This window comes from Cladophialophora psammophila, assembly GCF_000585535.1.
Source record: "Cladophialophora psammophila CBS 110553 chromosome Unknown aczJe-supercont1.18, whole genome shotgun sequence".
NCBI lineage: Eukaryota > Fungi > Ascomycota > Eurotiomycetes > Chaetothyriales > Herpotrichiellaceae > Cladophialophora > Cladophialophora psammophila.
Window position 1 is genome coordinate 100,608 of NW_006912939.1, and position 16,833 is coordinate 117,440.

Sequence of the window (16,833 nt, forward strand, 5' to 3'; positions counted from 1 at the left end):
ACTTTGACAAATCACTACATATTCACACATCAATCGCCTATATGTAACCGTCTTATATCCGGTCACGCAAACTGGAGGGAGATGACAGGGAAGCGATAGCAGTCGTAATTAACTTAACATTTCTCTCTTATATCTAGCCCAGACTTATGAACTCTGTACTCCGTACATGGCCTTGGATTGCTTGTCCGTCCGACCGGACTGAGGCCGACTGAAATTTTCCACTTTCCCTGGCTGGAAAAGCTAAAGCTCCCCAATCGCAAAATGCAAAACGAGCATCGTCTCGCGATACCGGACCATCTTTGAATGATACCAAGACCACAGACAGAGGCACAGTGGTTGTTTGTATGTTAATACAAATACGATCCACCCTCCCATCAGCAATGTAAGTACCAAACCACAAACACCCTCGGTTGGCAAACATGGAGGACCTCGCCCTTCATCTGGATATCTTCGGGCAACAACAAGGGCTCTACAAGCTATATACTCAGTTATGTCTGTGCTTTCCGATGGGTGGTGGCTCGTCCCAATCAGACATTATCGACACACTGACGAAAGGGCTCGAGAGACTGACTGCCAGCTTTCCGTGGGTAGCAGGCCAAGTACTTCGCGAAAGCCCAGGTGATGGCGCCCGGAATATTTACAGAATCAAGCCCTTCGAGAAGACGCCTCGGTTGGTGGTCAAGGAGCTCCACGATGGGCCTTGGACAGCAACCATGTATGTCCTTCGACGGAACAATTTCCCTTTCCGCATGCTGGACGAGTCCCTAATTGCTCCCATCAACACACTGGCTGCGGGGACAGACGGTCCAGCGCCGGTTTTTCTGATGCAGGCCAATTTCATCACAGGCGGTCTGCTGCTCACCTTTGTGACGCAGCATAATACAATGGACATGACGGGCATGGCCCAAATCATGTACCTCCTCTCAAAGGCCTGTCATAATGAGCCATTCACAGCCGAAGAAGTCTCTAACGGCAACCTCGACCGGCGCAATCTCATCCCACTCCTGGACGAAACCTACGAACCGGGGCCTGAACTCGCCTATCAGATTGGGAAGCCTCCTGCACATCAATCCGCATCAAAGGCTGCGGAAGGCCAAGCTGCACAACCACAACCTCCAAAGTGCAGCTGGATCTACTTTGATTTCTCCGCCGCGTCCCTCGCCCGCCTAAAATCGCAGGCAATGCAATTCATCACCAGCCAATCAGGCTATGTCTCGACCGACGACGTTCTGAGCGCTTTCATCTGGTTATGTGTGGCCCGGGCCCGTCTTCCCCGCCTGGAGGCTAACAGGGAGACAACTTTGGCGCGGGCAATCGATCCACGGCGCTACCTGGGCATTCCAGCCACATATCCGGGACTCGTTCAAAACATGACGTACTCTACGTACACATTCGAGAGACTACTCAATGCACCACTAGGTCACATCGCCTCGAAACTCCGAGAAGCCATCGACCCTGCAACTTCAAACCTGGCCTACGCGACCCGCGCGCTCGCGACACGGCTTCATCGCTCACCGGAGGACAACAGTATCAACGTGACCGCAACGTTGGACCTGTCCGCGGACATCATGCTTAGTTCCTGGGCCAAGTATGATTGCTACGACCTCGATTTCAACCTGGGATTGGGAAAGCCAGAGGCTGTTCGCAGGCCGCAGTTTGTGCCGTTGGAGAGCCTGTTCTACTTGATGCCCAAGAGGCCGGACGGAGAAATTGCAGTGGCGCTGTCTTTGAGGGAGGAGGATCTGGACCGGCTGAGGAAGGATGAGGAGTTTATGAAGTATGCCGTGTATATTGGGTGAGCCGACTGACTGACAGGCTGGATCGCATTCCCATCGGGCGAGGAAGATTCTAATGAGATGGAACATCTCGATGATTAAATGGGACCGACTGTGGAACGAAAGAACATTCTAGACTCACCTACCATAGACACTTACAAGATGTCACTCAGCCTTGTTAACCACATCCCTCCACGGTTGGCAGGCTGGCAGGCACCGTCTCTAGCCAATCAACCTCAGGCAATCTCGGAGCCTTGCGTCGTCTTTATGTCATCAACCGAGCAAGAAAACGAACGCACATCTCCATACCAGATACATACATATCTCGCCTTCCCCCACGCCGTCGTTGTTTCACCTGGTCGAATTCCCGCTCATCACTTGCTGTCCGCTATTGTCACTCGTCTAGATTTTCTATTTCAACATCGCAGCTTTCGAAAGCATTCACATTACCATTTACGTTACGATACACATAGAGAACACCGCCTGCTGTCCCCTCCAGTTTCCCATTGAGCCAGCCCATTTATTCACTAGGCACAATCTTTGTACGTTTTCTGTTGCGGGCTGCAGATTAGAAAGCCTGGTTAGATACAGACATACAGACATATAGACGCACACGTGCGCCTGCGCATGCATGATAAATTGCTCGAATTGAAGACTCTTGCTTGTGGGCTGCCCGGACAAAGGGGGCGGCAAACAGCAACCCACAAGTGTACGAGATCTGATTTATCTTGAGGCAAGGCGCTCTACGATACTGCTCGTGAATATTATCGGGTTTACATACACACGATTGGCGGTTCGACACAGCATTCAAGGCGATATCGCCATTTTGAGGAGGATATACACATCGAAGGTCATTAAAGGATACTGTTCTCCCGAACACTGTCGAGAAGCGAATGCGACAGACCAAACGATGTCGCAGGAACAGTCCCTCCACCACCCACACTCTACCTCCTCCAAAACTGGCACCCTCTACTTCGCCTATGGCTCCAACCTCTCGGCATACCAAATGTCACTTCGCCTGCAGCACTCACCTTCCTCCAGCGAACCCGTGGCCATCGCCCGTCTGGACTCTCACGGATGGATAATCTGCGAACGTGGATATGCCAATGTCGTTGCGCTCCCCGAATCAAACTCCGCTGCCGACCACAACACCGTGTGGGGCGTCCTGTACAATATGCATCCTGTGGACGAGGCCCGGTTGGATATGTACGAGGGCCACAACGAGGCAAGGAACCCTACACCCGAAGTCAACCAGGATCCAGAGACGCAGATGGTGAAGCGGTATTTGCAAGGCGGGTGGGATTATAACAAGCATTATTTGCCCGTCACGGTAACGAGATGGTTGAAGGATCCAGGAGAGTACGGCATCAGTGCATCCAACCCGTCCTCTCACATTATAAATGGCGCCTATGGGCCAACAGGATCACACAACACCACAATCCGTGCCTTGGTCTACGTCGACGAGTTCCGCACCACGCCTGGGGAAATTGTGCAAGAGTACATCGGGAGGATGAACAGGGGAATCGAGGAGTCGGTGAAGCTCGGCGTTCCGCACAGTTGGGTGAATAACATAATGAGGAAATTCATCCCGGAGGGGATCTATGTTGATGAGGAAGGGTACGTGGGTACAGACGAAGGATACGTCGAGGCAGAGGCCACGGAGGCTGACGACCGTTTGAAGGAGAACATGCTGAAGCACCTGAACTAGGAAGGGAGGGAGGGGAGGAGCTGGCGGACTTCCCCCTGGTGCGGTGTATCCCTTTCGACATATTAGACCATAGAAACCATGCACACTTCCACCAGCCGGTCCATGTTCACGAACACGCTTATGGACAGCGGATCAAACCGATCCAGGAACTGAAGAGTACTCAGTATGAGATCTGCTTTCCAGGAAGTCCAAGCCCAAGCTTGAGATACGGTTTCTCTGTTCATTTTGCTTCCCTCTGGCAGGTGAGGTCGTCGTCTCTGCATGTGACGTGTGAAAAGTCTTTGCAAAGCGTCGAGTTTCCTTGGGTGATGGTCTGTCAAGTCTCTGGTGGCGCCTTCTGAGAACTGATGCTGCTGCCACTACCTCGTCAATGTGCCGGGGCAAGGCAGGGGGGCATCTGAGCTGCCAAGGCCGCCGGACAGAGCTCAGATTTAGCCGCTCGTGCTCGTGCTCGTGCAACTGCAAGCCACCCTGCATTGTGCTGGGCGAAACCAAAACGAGCCATCGTTTGACAGCCTGATCATGGCAATGCAAGCAAACCGAGTCCGAGCGGTGCGCCTCATCAGCAGGCTCTTCGGGCTCGAGTCACTGTCTCAACTGAAGCTGCGCAACGGTTGGGCTGTTAACCTCACCTCACACTTCTCACGATCTGGCACCCAGCCTTCCCGAGTCCCTTGAGCGTCCGTTTTTTCGAGAACAATCCTTCTCCTATATGGCATTGTTTCGACCCGAATCTGGTCGGCATGGCCCAAACAGCTAAAGATGAATATCACATTGGGTTGATATGCGCCTTGAGGGTGGAGATGGTGGCAGCGACAGCAATGCTGGACAGAGACTATGGCATCATCAAGGGAGAACGTCGAGATCAGAACACTTACCATGCTGGAATCATACACGACCACAATGTGGTTATTGCCGGTCTCCCTGCTGGCATTGACGGACTTGTCGCAGCAGCGAACGTCGCAAAAGATGTGATCAGAACATTCCACTATTTGGATTTCATACTCTTGGTTGGTATCGGCGGAGGAGTACCACACTTGGAGAAGGGTATCGACATCAGGCTCGGCGACGTTGTGGTCAGCCAGCCAAGCGGCACCAGCGGCGGCGTTGTACAGTACGAGAAGGGCAAGGCCAAACATGGCGGTGCTTTCGAACTCAAGGGCGCTCTCAATGCGCCCCCAAATATCCTTTTGACTGCAATCACTTCGCTGCAAGCGCAACACCATGCAAATCGAAGCCGACCAATGCTGGCATACCTCGCCGACATGATCCATCATTATCCGATGTATGGGCCCCCCGGCGAGCAGAAAGATCGCCTCTTCGAAAGTAGATATCCTCACCCTGAAGGTCAAAACAATTGCGATCAATGTCTATCTGTCCACGAAATCCCTCGTCAAAGTCGACAAACCACTGACCCTCAGATCCATTATGGTATCATAGCTTCCGGTAATGAGGTAGTGAAGGACCCAGTTCTCCGAGACAACCTCCGGGCATCTTATGGTGCATTGTGTGTGGAGATGGAAGCCGCTGGTCTTGCGAATAGTTTACCTTTCCTTGTGGTACGAGGAATATGTGACTATGCTGATTCGCACAAAAATGACGAATGGCATCCATACGCTGCCGCAACAGCGGCAGCGTGGACAAAAGAACTTCTTCTCCAAGTCACTCCAGAGCAGCTCCGCCGGCAACAACTGATGCAAGCAATCCCAGGTAGGTCCTGATCCTGTCATCTTCCCAGTGTGCAGTGTATCCCCTCTGTCATTATCATTTCCCAACTCAAATGATTTTGTTCTGATAGATTCTGTCGGGAGCGAAGTTCAGTGGCTAAGAGAACGAGCTCAAGGACGAGAGACAAATCCCCAGGATGCCGAATATCAGTCATGCCATCGCGTCTTCAAACTAGGCTCATATGAAGAACAGAAGAACGTCAACCCATCTCGAGTTCCTGACACTTGCCTTTGGGTTTTAAACAATATCGAATACCGACAATGGCAAGAGAACACGAGTAAGGATCTACTATAGATATCTGCCGATCCCGGTTGCGGCAAGTCCACGCTATCAAAGTTCCTCGTCGATCACGAATTGCAGACGACAACCGAAAGAACATGTTGTTATTTCTTCTTCAAAGACAATGAAAATCAGAACAATCTGGCGTCTGCATTTTGCGCTCTCCTCCATCAACTATTTACAAGCCAGCCGCGGCTTCTTGCGCACGCAATACCTGCTTGGCGACGAAATGGTGACAAGTTGGCGAAGGAGGTAGTTGAACTCTGGAGGATATTCCTGGCAGCCACTACGGAAGACAACTCGCGTAATGTTTTCTGCGTGCTAGACGGCCTTGATGAATGCCGAGATGCCGATCGGCACCGACTGATCGAAAAACTTGCTGTCTTTTTGGCGGGTACAAGGACATCGAGATGCCGGACACACTCATTGAAGATCGTGGTTACCAGCCGGCCATATGACAGCATACAATTAGACTTCCAACGCAGCATGAAAGCAGCCGCTCCATCGGTTCCCATTATCCGCCTTCGGGGAGAAGACGAAAATAAAGCAATTCGGTCCGAGATCAACTCGGTCATTCGCGCTCGCGTTGTTGAAATGACAGAAACTTTGCCCTTGTCGCTGGAAGTGAGTAAACTCCTGGAGCAAAAGCTATTGAACATGCAAAACCGGACGTATCTGTGGCTCTCTCTCGCCATTGATGGGATTTATGAAACCCTCAGAGACAATTTTCATCATGACGAGGACTCGATCAAAACATCGATTGCAGCGCTTCCTAGGTCGGTGGAAGACGCGTACGAAAAGATCCTCAACAGGGTGCGGGACCATCAACGCGACATTGTGCGAACCATCTTGCACATAGTAGTAGGTGCTCGGCGGCCACTAAACGTCGGCGAGATGTCTATAGCCCTCCGTATAGCTACTTCAAAGGAAATGGACTCTTTGAAACCCACTCTGATCGAGAAGATCCGTCTGGAGAAGTATATCCGAGAGTGGTGCGGACTATTTGTTTTCATTGAGAAGTCGACCATTCACCTCGTCCATCAGACTGCGAAGGAATTTCTAATTCACAACCAACAGGTGGAATGCGGTGCTTGGAAACACTCACTAATGCCCACGGACACTGCGAGAATCTTGGCGCAGATATGTGTTGACGCCCTCTGGCTATTCCAAACAAAGCTCAGCGATGCTGACTTGCTTGAACCCGCGGACGTAACCAAGGAAGACACATGGAGTTTATGGAGTTTATGGAGTTTCCTGAAATATGCGGGGGCTTGTTGGTACGGACATCTCCAAGATGCGAAGCCAAACGAACTTGTTCCCTTTCCACGGGAAGACGGTTGGCTCTTGGAGAAAAGGGACATAGGAGGGCCATTATCAACGTGGAGCAAACCCATATTACCACCGGGATGGCACAAGGACTCCATGGTAGAGAGAACGACCGATTTCTTAGCACTTGTGTTTCCTTACCACTTTCAGCATGCCGTCAACCTCTACGAACTTTTACTTGACCGGGTAGACGACAAAGGTCGAGTGAACATGGTGAAAAGGTTTCACGACTCTGCTCGACGCTGGCACAAATTTCCAGTGCCACGCAGAGTGTTATAGTACCACGTTGAAGGCTGCAATCAAATATCGTCATAGGAAGGCCATACGTAATCTATTTGATGTCGATGCTGACGTATCGGCAAAGGGGGTTCTCCGGCATTCCGTTCCTGACAGCAGTAACGGACGAGATGCTTATGGACTTGTCACCTCACCCTGACCGATGGACTGACCGGCAAAGATTAAATAATTTGAGATTGCAAGTTATGAAGTGTCACAAAGACGAGAGATTCTGGCTCGGAATCTCTTCTGACCTGGACGAGGTCAAACGGGTTATCAATGGCATGAAACTGCACGGCTTGACGTGGCACACGGACACGCTTGCTTCGTTTCGATTCGTGGAACGCTTTGCTCGTGGGTATATACGCCTTGGGTTTCTGCGACGGCTCAATGATAAAAAGGGAAAGAGAGCGGGATCGGCCGAAGGAACAACGGCCGACGAACTTGAGAGGAGATCTTAAGCACAAAACAGCTAGAATCATGCCCTCCTCACCAACACCGCCTACAGCACACCTCCCGTGGCCTTGTCCAAGCATGATCGATCGAGCAGCTACGCGGGATTTGCGAGGAACACAGACAGACAGGTTATAGGTGACTATTTCCGAGACCGGAGGAGATGTTCAGACGAGAGCCGGGGGAGGGATCTCTGTCCTGGTTCCGCCTGGTCGTCAATGCTATATATGTCGAGTCAAGGACCACAACAGGGGGTCGGAACACAGGACAGTCCATCTCCCGTGTACATGGCACATAGATACTCCGTCCACCATCGAGAGCCCTTACGGACAAACCGTCCTCTGTGCGCATGATCAGCGAATGCCACTGTCTATCTGTCTATCTGTCTATCTGTCTATCTGCATACTATAATACCCTGAACACCGTACCTATAATGCCTAGAACATCCACTCATACTCATCGTGATACATCGGTTCGGAATATGACGGGAACCAATATACCGCGGCGTTCACTCGACGTAACTCTCGTAACCATGTACTAACTAGACACGGTGAATAACTTACCATGTTCTATCCAGGTTTCAAGGTCATACTGCGAGGACAAGTACAGCCGTATGCGATAAACGACACAACACACAAAGACAACGACAGAACGGCGGATCTTTAAATTCCTCAAAAAGAGGGACACGCAAAGACGGGAACAAACAGGCATTTTGCAAAAAGGTGACAGTCTGTCGTCGGTCTGTCTGTAAAGCAGCGGTTGAGATTATCTAGCTACTACATAGCCAGCGACCAGCCATGTCTTTTTCTCTTGTCCATTTATCAAACTCCGGCCCATTCATTCAATCAATCAGTCTCGCCATCTCATCGAGAGCTGCTTGGTAGTCCATACATATACAGCCAGCCCAACTCAGAAAGCAAGTCGTCCAGGCGCACTCGCCTGGCTAATCTCTCTCCTCGCATTCTCCTTTCCCGCTGCTTGAAACAGGCCGCTGCTTCCATTCAACACCCCAGGACGCGATGGTTTCGTCGGGCTCCTTGCGCCAGCATTCCCATTTCCTTTTCCATGCCCTTCGAGCGATCGCTTGAGATTGACGCTTCTGGCTCGGTCTCGCCGCGCGCGGATCTGCGCCAGCGCGGCTTCGCGTGAGATTGGCGTGCCAGGGACGTTGGAGAGCATGGCCGAGCTCGAAATCGAGGCCACCCTTGACTGTGACTGGGTCATTGTTTCCCTGCTTGTGTTGGATTCCACCCTGATGTTTAACACTTCGGTTTGGGCATGGTCATACCCGTTACGATTCATGTGGTGCTCCGGGCTGAACACATCATCTGCATCCACGGCTTCTCTAAGCGGTACTCGTGTTGTAGTTGTTGTGGTGGTGGTCGCGGCAACGATTGTCTGTGGACTCCTTGCATGAACTTTAGCTTGTGCTTGACCCTGGCCCTGAGTGTGAGCCTGCGGTTGCGCATGTTGAGCCAGGTTATGCATCGACCTTGAATGCTTGTGTGAGGGTGTCACAGGAAATACAGTGCTCGCTGCAGGTGATGCTGACGATTCTTCTGCACATGCTTCTTGTGCGTCAATATCGTCGTGGTGAGACATAACCGAAGTCACCAAAGGTGAGTGGCTTCGGAGATTGGGTTTTGACTGTGCTCGTCTGTGCATGCTAGAGCGGGATGACGAGTCTTTGAGAGCGATTTTCGTGGTCGTTGTCATGACAGATTGCGTGATGGGCTGGCTTCGTTCTTTGGGGAGAGACCGCACGCTTTCACGCTGAGAGGACCTGACTGAGCGTGGTGAATCTGGCACTAGTCGGATAGGTGAGTCGACAGTTAAGATACCCAGAGCTGTCGAAGGTCGTCTTGGAGGTGCTTGTTTCGGCGGCGAGAGATCGAAAAGGTCTTGATCAAGGACGGCTGAGGCACTCTCGGTATGCCGAAGTGTTGGTGCCGTGGTTCCAACGCCGGCATTGCTGGTGGTAGATGTCGAAAAGGAGAACGGCTGCAAGCCGGTTGATGGTTCAACCAAGACTTGCGTAATTTCTTCCAACTGGGCAGTCGGCTCTGGTGTAGTACGGCTCGAGTCCAATTCCATAGGCTCTGGCTCCGGAAGGGGCAATTCAATAGCCTGTTCGAGAACCATGGGCTCTTCAGACGCCTTCGCCATCGACTCTAGCGTCGGGTCAGGGGGAAGTTTCGCTGGCTCGCTCTCTTCTGTCGATTCGGGTTCGGTATTTTGTGTGTTTTGAGTAGACATGTCTATGTGGGTGAGCGGCTGCTCCGCAAATGCCTTGTAGCTCTCTTCTAGAGGTGATATCTTCTCCTCCACATCATTCGAGATCTTCCTCTTCTTTGAAGCGCGCTGCTGCTGCTGTTGCATCTTTGCATCATAAACCTGATCGTGAACAAAACGATCCCCGTTTGATTCAGCGAGTCGGCACGGACATGCCTTGAACTGGCACTGCATATGCATGAAATGAATCAAATCCGAGTCTTCCTCATGCTTCTTCCGTGCCCAAGCCAGTTCTTGCTTTAGAAACTCAACTTCTTCTTCGGGGTTGATCTTCTCTCCTCCCAGCTGCTTGTCGTAATAGTTCAAGCGAGATATGGCAGAAGCAAAGCTTGGCAATTTTGGTGCGGACAGACGTGCGGGATCTTCAGGTATCATGCGACCCGCTGACACTGATGCTGGCACCATTCTGAACGTTGGCACGGATTGGATATCGCTCTCGTTGTCCGAGTGGTGCGGAGTCTGGATCTTTTCTCCCTCTTTGAACGTCTTCCTCTGCTCGGTCTTTTCTGTCTTTGCACCCTCGTTTGAGGTCTTTTTCGACTCAGTCTGAACACCCTTTTCCAAAGTAGCATTCTTTTCGACAGCATTGGCTTTTGCCTCCAAGAGTGCTGCGTCCCGCTCCTTCTCAACGGCCTTTAGACGATCCCTAAGCTGATCCATCTCCCCAACCATTCCCGCCAGCGCGTAAGCCCTCTCGAAACTCTCTTGACGAGCCTTCTCCTTCTCCGTCTTCTCATGCTGCATCTCAGCCTGGCATTTCTTCAACTCAGCCCTCACTTCTTGCAGATCTTGTCTTACCTCGACGACCGCCAATTCAGCACGGTACGTCTCCTTGCGACACCGCTTGATTTCTTTCGTGTAGGATTCTTGATCTCGAACTCGTTTCTCCTTCTCCGCCTGCAATTCTTCCAAGAGATCCTCGACACGTTGTGAGAGCATTCTCTCCCGTTTCTTCTTCGAGGCGAGTTCTTCTTTTGCCCGCTCGAGCTCGGCGTTCAGGGTTGCGAGACTCGCCTGCGCTTCCTCGTATCCCATGACTGCCCGCTGGAGGGCGTTGTTGTTATTAAGATTATGATTAGGAGTGCCACTGCAACTGTCTGGAATCGTGGCTCCGAGTCTTCGGGGCCGGGTGGGTGACGACTGAACGCTGGTATTTGCCACCAAGCTGTTCAGGAAGGCAACTTTCGACTGAACGTCCGATGTGAAGGAATCACGGGTGCACGGTCGGTCTTGGTCAACGAGATAGCTGTGTAGGGAGGGGGATTGAGGGAGGCGCTGCTGGTTGATGCGCTCTGGGGAGAGTTGGTGCAGAGGTGCAGGAGGGCACCTGAGCGGGTTCGGGCTGATGTGTGGATTGTGGTTTTCCATGTTGTTATCATCGACAAGAATTGCCGCATCCATGAGTTTAGAAGCCATTTGAGGTGAAAGTCACTGTCATAGCACTTTCATGGTTTCAGTTGACGTAGTACTGCAAGGGTAGCGAGTTGGATGAGAGGCACTGCAGGGACGAGTACTGGGTACTCGGCAGAATGGCATTTCCTGTCAAGTCTTTGTTTACACCCCAAATCGGGAAACCCAGTCTTGGCCGTAGGCACGTGATGTGATTAGTCATCCATCCGTTGCCGGTCAGCACCGACCGCCTCGACAAAGTACCAAAGCGGGCTCGTTCACATACTATTCACGGGTTCGATCATCGTTTCTTTTCAATCAGCAAAAATCCATCTTATACAAGGGTGATTGTCTGTTCAACTAGGTCATCACGCCCGCCTGCGTCTATCTTCTGAAATATCTCTCCCCTCATGACGCCTTGGACATAAGATTCACCCACAAGCATATGTCGACTCGAGGGAGGCGCTCCCTGCACACCGTAGGCAGGTACCCTTCGAATGACAAATGGCATATTTGCACCCCTAAAAACACAGCATTCGTCACCTGTCTCGATTGTCATATGGCCAACTCCATAGTAGCCCCTTGACGTTCGGAAAAATCGGCGGTTATGTAAGGCTCTGCGCTGATTGCTGCCGACGTAAGTAAGCGCATCGAGTTCGAGGGATCTTGGAGAATCCTGCCCTTGTTGACGGTTGGAGTCTGCTTCTGTTGATGGCAGTGGATCACTTCCATGGTCACCGCTAGTCCCGTCGTGGAGTAGCTCTTTGTATGCTCGATAGACGGCGCGGTGAAGACTCGGATTGTCCTCGGCAGGCCCTTCATCAGTTGCCCGTCCCGCTATGATCGTGAGGCTGTAGGCGTATTCTCGATCGTAAGCGCTACTGCCGTAAACATGACTACAATCTCCATGTTCCAACTTCTGCCACAGCTTTTGCAACGGCCGCTCCTTCTTCTGGGGTTCAAGTAGAAGTTCTTCGGAATCGAATACCCGAGATGTCCACTCGACGGAATCCAAGATTACGCCCGTTAGGCGTAAAGATGACTCTGGTCTAGAGACCTCGAATTGAAATGTGGCGGGCTGAGTTCCGCCAGCTCGATACCACATTTCTGGGTAGCCCAACCAGTACACACGCCACCCTTCGTCCCAACGCGGAACCCACGAGGGTCGCCGACCGCAAAGTGAGGGGGATCTTGTAGTATGGTCAATGCAAGTGAGCAGAGTCCACGGGTATGGGTCATTTTCCAGGATGCCCTCGGCCGTGTTGAAATAGACTTCGTCGACGGACAGGTTATAGTTGGGGACCACCAGTCTTTTCTCTTCTGCAACACCGCAAGCTGTACTCGGATGACTGAGGAAAGCATATACACGATCCCTCTGATCAGTAGCCTTGTAGGACCGTCCATCGTTCAGAATGTTGATGAAGCTCACTCGACTCTCATTGCAGTTCAAGGTCCTGCACATCGGCAACTCGTTCCTCCAAGATATATCATTTCCAAATGTCCGCCAAAGGTCTTCAAACAAGTCCCAGACCATACCAGATTTGACGGTTCCCATGAGTGAGGCGACATCAACACGTGATGCGACGATAAGCATCAATTCAACCAGGTAAGCCCAGTTCATAGTTGCGTTACCATGGAGCAGGACTGCTGATCGGGCCAGGCCGACTTCCTGGAGCACCCAGACCCGCGAAAACCACTCCGAATCCATCAATCGGCGGACCATATCCCACTCGCGGGTGTCCGAGCAGATTAGTCTACTCTCCCGGGTAATGGGAGGGAAGAGATTGACATCTCCATAGTCGGAGACCATTTCCGAAAGGAGAGTGGCAGTGTTCTGTATCAGGGCGAAAGATTCCTTCGCATCGTGATTGATATCGGGGCCTATCCAAACGAGGACTCTCGACGCGCTTGCGTATATTTCACCCATTTGTTGGACCTACCGCTTGGTGTGAGATTGCTAGCTTTCGAGACAGTGGATCTCGACGGCGTTGACTGAAACCACTCACCTGTCGAGATCTCTCCTCCTTGTCTTCCTGATTGATACACACGGCGTCCACCCAAAGGAACCTCGTGTTTCGGTCGTGACGAAGATGCTTCAATGCACAGTCCAAGTTCTCCCGAATGTGCAGCGGAGCACCATCACAGTCGAGCTTTCTCGTCTGTTGAGATCCATTGTCACTCCCCCAGACATAAGATAGGGCCTCGAAACCCAACCTGGCAACGTCCTCGATTTTCCAGGATTGAAGGCCGCAAGAGAGCTCGTCGCTCGCAAATCCAGGGTAAAGCACCAGAATCCTGATCCAGCCTTCAACCGGGATGGGCGTGTACTTGTAAACCAAGTCGAGAGGTGGCGATCGTCTCGCACGGAGGATGAGCGAGAGGTCGGGAATGGTAATAGTGGACATCATGTGTTCACATTGAGAAGAGAGAAAGCCCCTCTTCTCGGGAACGCTTTGGCTGTTGATTAAAGAATGAAGGTTTCATGGGCAAACTCATCGCTGCGCACTCGAGAGGAATCACGACGACAAGATCATCCGGCCATAAATAATCGCTAAGCAGAGCGAAATGACATTTAAATTGGGCCTTGTTATCGGCGCCTCGACTCACTGGCGAGTTCAGGGGTCATGCCATCTCCCTCGCCTTTGCCTGTTTCACGAGGGTGTTTGCTGCATGTAGCCAATAGAAAATGGTTGGTTCCGATGGCCTCTTCCAGCCCCTGTCTTAAAAGGGGGGGAACTGACATTGGCAGGGTATGCCAGGCTTGGGCAGGACATGTCTGCAGCCTTCACTTCCCTGGAAAGGCATCTGCCGTTATTACCCGCCACAGCATTCTCACTCGCCTGGTCTGCAAGGCTATAATCTTGTCGAAGATAACATGAAAGCGAAAGGATGGGTTTCAAGGTTGATTAACATGTTCTTCTCATGGCCGCACACTCTACGGCCGTCTGGTCGAGTGTGGCCGCCGTATTTAACACCACGAAACACCACAAAATCTGTTGTTGGAGTCCTGAAGAGAAGATGTTTGCAGTAGAAGCGAGCTTGAAGTCAAGGACTAAAAAAACAGAAAAAATCAAGTCTGAAGGTTGCGGATTTTCCCACCAATTCCACAATCACGTGCAAATGCCCACGATGGTATCTCAAAAGGCGGTCAAAGTGGGAAGTCGAGCTCGTTTTCGGCTCTCATCGAATTTTCATTCTTTTATTATCTATCTGAGCTCGATTTTCATCGTTTGATAATGCATAACATGAGGCATGCAAGTCGCTCTCTTGTTGCAGTGTGCGCCGACTCCTGCAAAATTCCGTTTGCTCCTGTCGACCGAGGCGGAGAGCACCTTTCCAGCTTTCCGCAGACGACTCAATCCAGGTTGACGGATTCCAGGCCGTATATACAATGTTCCCCATTTCCATGTCCACCCAGTAATGATCACAGCTTGCAATATTTTACAGCGTTACCCAGGACGGCTGCTGAGGCATCCATCCAAGCATCTCTCAACTTTCTCCGTCTCCCCTATTTTATGCTCATCGATTTGCGTATCCAAGCCTTTTTAGGTCATCGCAATTCGTCCGCAGGACATCCGTCTCGACGCATTTCTTTCCGCCTTGAAACCGAAAAAAAAAAAAAAAAATCATGAAGCAATGCAAACCATCAATAACACAATCGTCAAAATCCTGGCTTAATCAAGTAATCTTTTTCCCTTTCTGTTTTTTAAGAGCAATCCATTTCAACATCCTCCCGTCGTTGCAGGAATGAAGCTTCACCGAAATCCATGGCAGCTTCCATGCCACAGCTCATCATCCTCTTGTGACCAAAATGATTCGCGAGTTGAGATTCGGGTTGTTGAACAATCATGTTGGCGAATGGGTTGACGGCCGAGGTAGGCGGCACTTGTGTCTCGGGTTGTTGGAAGAATCTGCCGCGACTCTTTGGCAGAGCCATGCGTCGACCGTTGAAATGTTGTCTGGCACGGTCCCCGACTTGGGTCATTGGGCTGACATCACTCATGGTGTCGATGTCGATGGCGAAATAATCGACAGGCATGTGAACTCCCGCGTCAGCCACCAAGTTTGGAGTTCGAGGCTGCCAGTCCTGGCTGTCGTCGCTGTCGGAGTCGGCCTCGTATGAACGCTTGTGGCTGGTGGAATAAGACCAGAGAGATTGCTGGGTGAACGAAGGGCTCGACCAGTCCTCGCTACAATGGGAGAGGTAGGCCAAACTGACACCACAAAAGGTGGCGGTGCTGATGGGCTGGACCTCGGCGGCAGAATAAGGGGAGAGCTCGTTGGTGGTATCAGCGTTGCCAGCACACAGGGCAGCTTGGGTCTCGGGAGAAAGCCGGTGCATGTCGAAAAAGGGCCGAGGAGTGAATTTCTTTTGATGAGTCTTGTATCCTTCAGCAACGGCCTTCCTGACGCGCATACCGACCTGGAGAAGACCTGCCTCGATTTCCGCCTGGTCAGGGGCTTGTTCGCAGAGCTGCAGGAGCAATGGCGAGTCAAAGGTGTGGTTTTCAATGTCGGCGTTGTCCGTGACAGGGATGATGGGAGGCAGGGAGTTGGGGGTGAAGCGACGACGCTTGGAGAGGGGTGAGTCCGCCTCAATGGAGGGCACCGGAGTGGAAAAGTCTTGTGGCAGACCCATGTTGTTGTGGTGTGGCTGTGTTGGGTAAAGAACTGGTGAGAAGCGACTGAAAGAGTGAGCTGGCAGAGCTCGAGACTGATCAGTGAGAGTGAAAGACAACGAGTGTGAGAATGTGAAGGGGTGAATGCTCGACGAGAGGGTCCCTCCCTGCTAAGTGAATAGCAAGGCGCCGAAGGGTTGAGGGAAGATAAATGCTGTGAATGAAGGAAGTCCAGCTAGAGCTGGTGCTGGTGGATGAGGGTGAAGAACAAGGCGAGGATGAGAGTGAGATGAGGGAGAAAGAGAAAGGAGCTGATTCAAGAAGGAATTGAAAAAGAGGCGTCGAAGTTTAAAACGAGGGGATTGGGGAGTCGCAAGTTAACCGACTCTGGAGTCCGGCAACTGCGCGCAGCAGCAATTGGTTCTTGGTGTGCATGTACTGGGTACCTCGTACGGCGGCGACTACTATGACAGAGCGAGGAGAGACACCAAGCGTCAAGAAGAGGTTGAGCATATCAGGGCTTATCGAGTTTCCGGAGCGACTGGATCGTCAAGCATCAAGCGAGAGCCATGAACCCTGCTGAACGGGGCCTGGTGAGCCTCTTTCTTGCTGTGTTTCTGGGCCTGAAAGGTCAGCCCTGAGTTGCCCTGAGCGGCCCAGAGGAGGCTACTGGGTACTCGTAGAGAGGCCCCTGCAAAACCCCCTTGCAGCCCCCCTGCAGCCCCCCCCGACACAGACCAACCAGAGGTCTCCTCCTCAGCCTCCCGCCTCCAACCTCCCTGCGCCGCCCCCCTAAGAGCCTACGGTAAAACCCTCATGCATGGCGATATTAATAGTGGCTTCGCTTCCGCCGCTAGCCCAGAGAGTTTCAGGCCTAGCGTGCGGACCTCGCCCAATGCAAAAGTCCGGGGCTGGGCGGGCTGGGCAGATTTGGAGAGCCCTGATTGGCCGTCTGCGTCCGAAATGACCGAACTCGTGTTCTGTTCCT

At 51.9% G+C, this 16,833-nt stretch overlaps 6 protein-coding genes across 6 annotated transcripts; 3 read left to right on the forward strand and 3 right to left on the reverse strand.

The window, feature by feature from the left end:
- Positions 1-419: 419 nt before the first annotated feature.
- A1O5_09945 (uncharacterized protein) lies at positions 420-1,799 on the forward strand (the record flags this gene model as incomplete). Its single annotated transcript, XM_007750523.1, has 1 exon — positions 420-1,799. One exon carries the CDS (start codon positions 420-422, stop codon positions 1,797-1,799), a length of 1,380 nt encoding a protein of 459 aa, XP_007748713.1.
- An 886-nt stretch (positions 1,800-2,685) lies between these two features.
- Positions 2,686-3,483, forward strand: A1O5_09946 (uncharacterized protein; the record flags this gene model as incomplete). Its single annotated transcript, XM_007750524.1, has 1 exon — positions 2,686-3,483. The coding sequence occupies one exon, from the start codon at positions 2,686-2,688 to the stop codon at positions 3,481-3,483; it is 798 nt and encodes a 265-aa protein (XP_007748714.1).
- A 743-nt stretch (positions 3,484-4,226) lies between these two features.
- A1O5_09947 (uncharacterized protein) lies at positions 4,227-7,095 on the forward strand (the record flags this gene model as incomplete). Its single annotated transcript, XM_007750525.1, has 3 exons — positions 4,227-5,193; positions 5,282-5,445; positions 5,506-7,095. The coding sequence occupies 3 exons, from the start codon at positions 4,227-4,229 to the stop codon at positions 7,093-7,095; spliced, it is 2,721 nt and encodes a 906-aa protein (XP_007748715.1).
- Positions 7,096-8,454: 1,359 nt separating this feature from the next.
- On the reverse strand, positions 8,455-11,238 carry A1O5_09948 (uncharacterized protein; the record flags this gene model as incomplete). Its single annotated transcript, XM_007750526.1, has 1 exon — positions 8,455-11,238. The coding sequence occupies one exon, from the start codon at positions 11,236-11,238 to the stop codon at positions 8,455-8,457; it is 2,784 nt and encodes a 927-aa protein (XP_007748716.1).
- A 322-nt stretch (positions 11,239-11,560) lies between these two features.
- Positions 11,561-13,631, reverse strand: A1O5_09949 (uncharacterized protein; the record flags this gene model as incomplete). Its single annotated transcript, XM_007750527.1, has 2 exons — positions 11,561-13,162; positions 13,233-13,631. The coding sequence occupies 2 exons, from the start codon at positions 13,629-13,631 to the stop codon at positions 11,561-11,563; spliced, it is 2,001 nt and encodes a 666-aa protein (XP_007748717.1).
- Positions 13,632-14,932: 1,301 nt separating this feature from the next.
- A1O5_09950 (uncharacterized protein) lies at positions 14,933-15,865 on the reverse strand (the record flags this gene model as incomplete). The annotated part of the gene is made up of 1 exon (XM_007750528.1): positions 14,933-15,865. The coding sequence occupies one exon, from the start codon at positions 15,863-15,865 to the stop codon at positions 14,933-14,935; it is 933 nt and encodes a 310-aa protein (XP_007748718.1).
- Between the last annotated feature and the right edge of the window lie 968 nt (positions 15,866-16,833).